Source organism: Corythoichthys intestinalis, chromosome 9 (assembly GCF_030265065.1).
Source record: "Corythoichthys intestinalis isolate RoL2023-P3 chromosome 9, ASM3026506v1, whole genome shotgun sequence".
Classification (NCBI taxonomy): Eukaryota; Metazoa; Chordata; class Actinopteri; order Syngnathiformes; family Syngnathidae; genus Corythoichthys; species Corythoichthys intestinalis.
The window spans coordinates 27433438-27442751 of record NC_080403.1 but is presented as its reverse complement, the minus strand read 5'-3'; the positions used below and the strand labels follow the sequence as shown (position 1 = coordinate 27442751).

Genomic DNA, 9314 nt, shown 5'->3' with positions numbered 1-9314 from the left:
CGAAGGAAAACTGTAGAGATGACCCTTTTAGTTTCATAACAGGCAATATGTTTTCTCTACTAGAGGGCACTCATGCTCTTTGGAAAAATGATGGATCATTTCTGTGTTTTTTTTTTTTTTATCACTGGTTCCCCCACTTGGCTTGATGTGGTTATGTAATAGGTTTTAGTCTTGTTCTTCTTCAAAGTAAAATAACAGTTTATATAGATCAAACATCATAAACAGTTACTCACAAAGCTACATATTACTTGATGTATTCTTTTCACCAAATACTTTTTTACTCTTACTTGAGTACATTTTTTGGATGACAACTTGTACTTTAACTTGAGTGATATTATTTTGAGGCAATACTAACTCTTACTTGAGTAAAACTTTTGGCTTCTCTACCCACCTCTGGGTATGACCACTCATACACTACACCTCAAGTATATTTGGGTCTGTGGAATGAGTGGCTGTCCAAGTAAACAACCAATGAATCTGTATCTGCTCTATTTCTGAAAATGAAAACGTGTTTGTGAGCAAGTCAATAACTTGGCAAACGAGCCACTTGCAAGCCACATCCGAAACGCCATTATGTCAAAGCCAAAGCCTAACTAGAGCTGCAGTGTTAGCACAAACTAGCATTAGCTAACAATGGTACTACTATTCTGCCTTGTTAAATGTAGGTTTTATTTAGTAATGCTGTACATGCTATACTTTTTGCCCAGAGTATTTTTGCATTATGGTAATGAAATGCAAATATCTTCAAAAGTAATTGTAATTTCAATTGATTTAGTATGAATGTTCACTTAAAGTACTGTTTGTGTATGTGTGTGTTGCAGTGTTCATATTTACACCACCACACCAGCCGTATGTGGGGCAGAGCTGATTTAATACATAAGAGTATGGGCCCCAGAAACAAGTTGATTTAGGCAAGACAATATGGTGTATAAACTGTGATGTCATTCCTGATCCCTGCGCTAATTTGACAAAAGCATGTCATGACATATTTTAAAGATACAAGGCAACTGCTTTAGAATGTGAAAGAAATGCTCAATATGTCTTCTTTAAATTGTCTTCTTCTGTGTGTTGCTCAGATAGTGTGATAGGTGTGGAGGGGCAGCCAGGATTCATGTGCCTGGCTGGCAAACTATCTTTTTTGTGGACTCCAGATGGAGTAGCTGTATAACATTTGCTCCAGCAGCTACTTTGTGTGTTTTGTGACTACATTACACAGAACCTACAGCAGTCTTTTGAGGATTTTGAGTTGTGTCACATGTAATACACAAGGCCATAGGACAACAGAAATGTGTTTCTAATGTGTTTCAGAAAAGAGCTCTATGTTACCGGGCAGCATTACATGAATGTAGTTTTCTTTAACCAGCCCAAGTGTACAGAGACACACACGCACAAGAAGCATGCATCCGTGGTCCCATACTACGCATAATACAATATCCATCTACACAATTCACACACATGAAGTTGAGCCTGTGCATCACCAAGATAACGTCAACACTCCAGCTAAATGTTTTTGTTATGTTTTTGTTAACAGCTTACTGGAAGTGAATGTTATGTGCTTAAAAGTCACTGTTCTATTGATGGGTGTATGAATGGCTTGTTATGTCGGTATTAACCTATTTTTAAGCACATTACACACACACGTTACTCCCACAACTCCCTTGACTTTAGGTCAGCTGGTAGCACAGCTGATATTCCTCAGTCAGTCAGTGTTATCAGTTTCATGGCTCGTACAGAACGAATATTGCTCAAACTATTCGTGGTACTAATTGTCTATCATATTGGCTCAGTGTCGCAATGACATACCACTTATGGTCATGTGCCAGGCGCATCCTTTTGTCTACAGACTATCTCCACAAAGTGTGGTCAGCTCCACTTGGGATCTAGCTGTGTTGGTGACTACCTTTGAGTCTGTAAAACATGAGGTCAGCCTTTAAAAGACTCAGCGGGGTTGAACAAGTGAGTTGACAGAAGAGTCAGTCTACTGTAGTGGCAATATAAATGCAGTTTACTGTACTTGTAAAATCTCCAGAGCAGGACTAAGTAGTAGTTTTTCGCACATCTGCCTTACAGTTCTTAGGTTCTGGATTCAAATCTTTGGTCAGGACTCCCTGTTTGATATGGTCCGAAAATTAAGGTAGCCTACTCAGAATTAGAATCAAATTCATTAGCCACAGTTTTAGTTTTCTGTTATAACTACAGTCCCTGACAAGAGTCTTGTCGCTTATCCATTTTGTAGAAACAATTGCTAATAACCTGACTTTTAATTATTCAATTGTTTTCAAAAATGGCTCATATCAAAGCTAAGACCCTCCCAAATGATGTTGAGTGTACAAAAATATATTAGTTTCACTGAAAAAAGATTTATCATTTAATGAAGACATAAAGGTCAAATTTTGTCAATGCAAAAGTTTTGTCGCCTACAGAAAGTAGTGTGAAAATTGAACAAAAAATGTACTTCAAATACAAAAATGTTACATAACATAAGCGAATTAAGTAGTGGTGCTGTGAGATCCAAATTTAATATTTTGTACGACTTCCATGGGCTTGAAGGACTGCATCCATGCGGTTCGGCAAGGATTCATACAATTTATTGATGAAGTCATCAGGGAACATAAAAGAAAGCAATCTTGCATGCCTCCCAGAGTTCATCAACATTCTCGGGTTTCGTCCTCCATGCTTCCTCTTTCATCCTGTTCATGTCTGGTGACTGGGCTGGCCTGGATCTCTTGCACACCCCCATACTGGATGTAACCCCAGACCATGATTTTGCCACCACCAAACTTCACTGTTTTCTGAGTGAATCTCTGATCCAATGCAGGCTCCAGTAGGTCTCCTGCAATATTTGTGGCGACTGTGGTGTAATTCAATGGAAGATTCATCTGAAAAATCCACCTTTTGCCCCAAAACAGTGAAGTTTGGTGGTGGCAAAATCATGGTCTGGGGTTACATCCAGTATGGGGTTGTGCGAGAGATCTGCAGGGTGGAAGGCAACATAAATAGTCTGAAATATCAGCAAATCCTAGCAGCCTCTTACATTCCTAACCATGAAAAGGGACAAATTCTGCAGCAGGGTGGAGCTCCATTGTATACTTCAATCTCTACCTCAAAGTTCCTCAAGGCAAAGAAGATCAAGATCCTCCAGGACTGGCCAGCCCAGTCACCAGACATGGACAGGATGAAAGAGGAAGCATGGAAGACGAAACCCAAGAATGTTGATGAACTCTGGAAGGCATGCAAGACTGCTTTCTTTGATGTTCCCGATGACTTCATCAATAAATTGTATGAATCCTTGCCGAACCGCATGGATGCAGTCCTTCAAGCCCATGGAAGTCATACAAAATATTAAATTTGGATCTCACAGCACCACTACTTAATTCGCTTATGGTTTGTAACATATTTTGTATTTGAAGTACTTTTTTGTCTTGCCAAAATTTGACCTTTATGTCTTCATTAAATGATAAATCTTTTTTCAGTGAAACAAATATTATTTTTGTACATTCAACATAATTTGGGAGGGTCTTAGCTTTCATATGAGCCATTTCTGAAACCATATGAATAATTAAACGTCAGGTTATTAGCAATTGTTTCTACAAAATTGATAAGCGACAAGACTTTTGTCAGGGACTGTATGTTTAAGTACTGTACTCCAGTTCCTTTGTGGCTTCATTAATGTCCTCCTATTAATCATCATAAATTGACTGCACAGCCTACATGAGAACTGCATTAAATCTCTGCAACATTTATTGCCAAAAGTATGGCACATGCTGTAGCTTTTCAATCGAAAAGTATTTTCTGGCACTTGAGGTAGCAACTTGAAGAGTGGTAATCTAGTGAAAAAAAGGTAGTTTTGCATGGTGGTCTAATGGGAACTGCTGAAATATTGTGCTGTTGTTGAAATATTGTATTGTGCTTATTGTGTGTTTTTCTTAAATTTATCATACAACCAATACATTTTAAACTGATTTCAAAACTTCCAGGTTAATATTTTCCAATTTATTATATATTCTAAGTTATTTATGAAGTGTAGAAACCAGTACATTTTCAAATATAAAAATAATTTATTCATGTGTATACAAAAACATTGAATGTATTTGTAGATTTGTAGAGTTCAGCCTTTTTTGGGGACATAGGTCAAACAGACATTTTTAGTATTACTACTAGAGGGCGCTAAATGGCCGCATAGATAACAATTGCACTACAGTTAACTACCATTAACTGGTTTCAAAACTACATAAATGAACACTCACCGCCAAATTAGCTAAAAATTAAAGAAAAGGGAACATGAAGCTCCTTCAGTCCTTTTTTTCCATACGTCCAAGCAGTTGTTCATGCTGTGCAAGTGTTTTAATAGCAGTCCCTGATCAAATAAAATGTCAGCTTCTCGAAGCATGAAGGCGCCGAGACAAATTTCTTTGACCTTGGACTTTGGCGAATGTCATGCTCTGGATCTTGTTCTGATCTTTCTCCTGTTCTGTGGCCTGCACCTGCGCATCGCTTTGCGTCATGGATGCAATAGTTCTCATCTCCTCAGACATTGTGAACAACTCTGCGTCCATTGGTTCTCCTGAAGAGAATGGGTGAGACACCTTCTCAACCAGTCCGATGACCGTGCCTAGTATTGCAAAAACAGAGCCTATCAAGTAGACCTTGAGCAGATGCCGACTGGGTTTCTGGCTAAGCATCTCCTTGGAGAATCGTAAAAACTCTTGCATGCCTTCCATTTCCAGTGGTTCATCATCTGCTATGCAAGAGTTTGCCAAAAGCTGTTTTTGCATCTACGAAATAATCAAAAGGAAAAGATCAACAATGATTTGAATATTTACAAAAATGAACCAGTAGTTCAAAGTCATAAATGTAGGTGCAGTACCGATTTCGCCATAATTCACATGTTCAATGATTAATTTCACTTGCACTTTTACTGGTCAGGATGTCCAATGAGGTAAGTTTGTCTTTTATGGCTGGTAAATCAGACTACATTATGAAAGTAAATGAAGTGGCACTTTGACCAGTTGGTATTTAATGCCATCACCCATTAAAGATTATCATGGATTTTATGATGTATACATGATATCTTTCATGTTGTTTGATATAAAAGAAAAACACAAATGACAAAGTGAAATTAATTATAGATATTAGCAAACAGCAAAAAGATTAATCCAGGTTTATGTAAAATTTAAGAGCTGTGCATTTCATCTCCAGCGACATTATTATCAATTTCAACAAAGACCGTTAAGCCCTACTTCACTAATCAAATTAAAAAATAAAAAATAAAAAATAAAAATAAAAAACTTACTGTTGTTGTTTTTGTTGCTGTTGTTGCAGAGAGGCTTATCTTTTTAATCATATCTTGTAGTCTGTATGAAGAACTTTCTATGACTCGATACTAAAGTCATTTATATCCACACTGTCTCCACCCATACTGGGCCACTTGTTCAATATTCATGAGGCGCCCAGGGTAGCCTTGCCCATGTGCGCTGCCTGGGCTGGTGTCCAGAACTCCTGTGACAAAATGCACTTGGCCCATTAAATGTCACGTCTGCTAGAATACCATTCTATTCTTCTATTTAAGATGGGTGGCACTTTCTACATTTGTCTGCTATTATGTGGCCAAATTCTCTGTTTATGTGAACATAGATTCAAGTAGTATCTTTTACTTTGTTGTTTAGAAATGGCGAGTGAAAAGATTTTACTGTTTACATTGTCAGCTCATTTGTATTGCTCCTATTAAGCCAAGTCAATCAAAGTCAGCAAAGGCCAAATAGTTGGATTTTTCTATAGATTAGTTTGTTTATTATGTTAAAAAAATCATTATGCATGTTAAAAAAAATCATTATGCATATCTCGCTTTATCTCTAATATATCACATCCTGCTTCCCAGAGGATGGGGCCCAATCTTTGAGCTTCCCCGCACGCGCCGGAGCGGCGGAAAAGCCGCGCGGCGGCCCGCATTTCCACGCGGCGACAAACGGGGGACGCCCGGGGGATTTTTCGGCGCGTCGCGTTTCACGGATCGGTCGAAACGCGCGCGCCGCGGGGCTGCCTCGAATCCGCGACCCTCGGCGTACAACGCCGGGTGCGCGCGCCGTTCTTACACGTCATCCTTCCGCAATGTATCCGTCACGTGGAGAGCACGTTCTTTCACTTTAGAACATTCAGATTGTGCCACACGTTCAGATTCCTCGCTTGTTTCAATTGATTGCTGGATAGCAATTTACCTCTTAGATAAATGAAGTATTTTTCCCATTTGATTTGCTTTTCCTTCATTAGAATAGAATAGCCCTTTATTGTCGTTATACGGTTGTACAATGAAATCTCCCTTTACAGTGCAGGGCAGGAAAAAAAACCTCTAAAGTGGCTTGCAAGAATAAAGTATAAAATCTAAAAAAATATATAAAATATGTAGGAGGTAGTCCTATGTTCAGGCAGTGCAAATAATTGAAGTGACGTAGCAGCAGTTGACAGTGAAGGCATTGAATATTGCACACAATTACACTATCCGGACAACTTCATTCCTTAACCTATTTTCATTTGTCAATATGTGTAGTTTATAAATGGTGTAATATGTACTCAGCCTAGTGAAGTAGCAGTACAAAATGCAGTCTAAATTTTCCTCTTTAAATGACATACAATACTGTGCAAAAGTTTAAGGCAGGTGTCCTGCCTAAAACTTTTTGCACATGCATTTAGAATATGAATTCATTAAGTAATAACATCAAGTTATTAATAAAAATGGCACTTGCTTTTATAATATCGGGTACATTTCTTCTTTATTTTGGGTGGAATATATGATCTCATAGAATTATGGGATGCACACAATATAGCATTGATGATAATAAAATGACAGTACTGTGATCAATGTACTGTATTCAGCGGGATAGCATTGATGATAATTAATAAAATGACGGCACTGTGATCAATGCACTGTTTTTAGCGGGACAGACTCTCCGTAAAGCAAGGGCTCGAATAAAGTCATGATTGCTTATGTTAGCTAAACCGTTTGGCACTCTGAACCAAACGGAGATGTACATTATAGATATTATGAGACTGTAGTGACCACTACCTCATAAGAAATATTCACCGATGGAACTTATGTGGGTGGGGAATGTCGTGTTCCGGGGGGAAACTAGAGAGTTAGAAGAGACAGGAGCTGCTGGCGGAACACAAGACACGAACTCTACTCACGAGCTACGAGACTGATCCAACATCATCCGCTACACATTAGTCACTAGCGTGTTTAAACCGTCCTTATTTGATATAACTGCAGGGACACTAGAGAGTTAGAAGAGACAAGAGCGGCAGAACACGAAGCACGAAGCACGAACTCTACTCGCGAGCTACGAGACTGAACGAGTTCATTAATGAGTAAAACAGCAAGCACTACACATTTACATGTTAACAGAGAAGGATATTTTTAAACTTACCATTCACTAAAGCAGCCGTCCTGTTAACTTGCAATGAAGAAAAGGAGCGGTCCCGATAACTTGCAGTGAAGAATGAAGCGACGTCACGACGGCAGGGACGAATATTCCCACCAGCCCATGTCGCGATTTGCGCGTGCGCAAGAGGTCCGCGCTGATTGGTTTACTTTTCGGCCTCACTTTGCTAACTTTCCGCGAGCTCTGCGGTGATTTGCTTATTTCTTTCCTAACTTTCCGCGAGCTCAGCGCCGATTGGCTTATTTTCCCCTAACTTCTCCCTAATTTTGCTCTAAAATCAGAGTGCAGCAGGCGCAGTGTATAGATTTTCAGTTCAAAGATCATTTATTTATTTATTTTAAGGTATAGGACATACTAATGCTGAAGAAAAAAAAACACTGCAAAATTATTGAAATAAAGTTCCTTACTTCAAGTTGAATTAATATTATGATTAGTAGTATTCCATTCATTCATTCATTTTCCATGCCGCTTTTCCTCACGAGGGTCGCCGAGGTGCTGAGCCTATCCCAGCTAACTACGGGCAGTAGGCAGGGTACACCCTGAACTGGTTGCCAGCCAATCGCAGGGCACAAGGAGACATACAACCATTCACGCACACGTTCATACCTACGGTCAATTTAGAGTGTTTAATCAGCCTACCATGCATGTTTTTGGGATGTGGGAGGAAACCGGAGTTCCCGGAGAAAACCTACGCAGGCACTGGGAGAACATGCAAACTCCACACAGGAAGGCCGAAGCCCGGGGTTGAACCCTTGATTTCAGAACTGTGAGGCAGACATGCCAACCACTCAGCCACCGTGCCGCCAGTGGTAGTATTTTTTATTTTTATTTTTTAAATTCTATTTGTCATTAAATGCGATTTTTATGTATAATTTTATTTCCTGTTTCAATTGTCTCCGTTTTTACGTTCAACTGATTTAATGTTTATGATCTTGTAAAGCACTTTGAATTGCCTTGTGTTGAATTGTGCGATATAAATAAAATTGCCTTGCCTTACTGAAATGAGGGACATTCTAATGCTGAAGTAAAACAAAACACTGCAAAACTATTGAAATAAAGTTCCTTACTGACATGAAAAGTGAAAGTTTAAAATATATAACACACATTATCGATGTGGTTTGTTTTCACCATGGTGTTGTCTGACTGTGAATGCTAAATATCATCTCAAAGGGATTTTCCTCCTTTTTCAGACTAAATAAAATTAACATTACCATAAACAGAATTAGAGGAAAGGTTGTGTATACGCTGTCACCTACTACTCTGACCCTGAGACTGTTGTTGTCAACTGTGGTCAAAGTGGAATTGTACAGAACTCAGTCAAACAGACACACAATGGTGTGTGTCATGAGATGACTAACAATGTGTTGTACGGGAAGTATAACCACTATAATGTTTGGTGAACTGAGATCTGGTGAGATATGATGAAGTCATGTGCAATATCTCGACATCTCATGTATGAAACAAGGTGGGTATTTCATGAACTGTAAAAGGCTTATGTTTAAGGTCAGTGTTTTCACTATTTGACATATTTGTTAAAATATCCATCCAGCCTTGAAATCTCTTTGGGCTTATGTTGAAAGAAAGAAAACACCAAGTTGTTACTTACGAAACGTAGAACAGCTCCACAAAACAGGAGAAGACATGACAGCACTTGTCTGAAATGTGTGTAGTCTCCCTTGGTGTGTTCGTGTAGGTGTCTGTGCGCGGGCCAGTTGAATCACAGAACACACCCTGTCCTTGGTATTAGTGAGCATGTCTGTGGAGAATACAAGAAATGTATGCATGAATGTTCAATTAGCCCTGATGTTACCTTTGCACACAAACGAGTAAACCTTACACCTGAGGGCAAGTGTCTGCTGGTCATATGTGTGTTGTTTT

The 9314-nt window shown here is 39.0% G+C and overlaps 1 protein-coding gene across 1 annotated transcript; it reads right to left on the bottom strand.

The window, feature by feature from the left end:
- Positions 1-4034: 4034 nt before the first annotated feature.
- g0s2 (G0/G1 switch 2) lies at positions 4035-5456 on the bottom strand. The gene is made up of 2 exons (XM_057845005.1): positions 5294-5456; positions 4035-4775 (listed from the first exon to the last, which is right to left on the bottom strand). Exons 1-2 carry the CDS (start codon positions 5342-5344, stop codon positions 4374-4376), a joined length of 453 nt encoding a protein of 150 aa, XP_057700988.1. The 5' UTR covers positions 5345-5456; the 3' UTR covers positions 4035-4373.
- Positions 5457-9314: the final 3858 nt, after the last annotated feature.

Coding starts and splice junctions, on each gene's coding strand:
- g0s2 (XM_057845005.1), bottom strand. CDS start 5,344: ATGATTAAAAAGATAAGCCTCTCTGCAACAACAGCAACAAAAACAACA. Junction 4,776..5,293: donor CAGCAACAAAAACAACAACA/GTAAGTTTTTTA, acceptor ATTATTTCGTAG/ATGCAAAAACAGCTTTTGGC.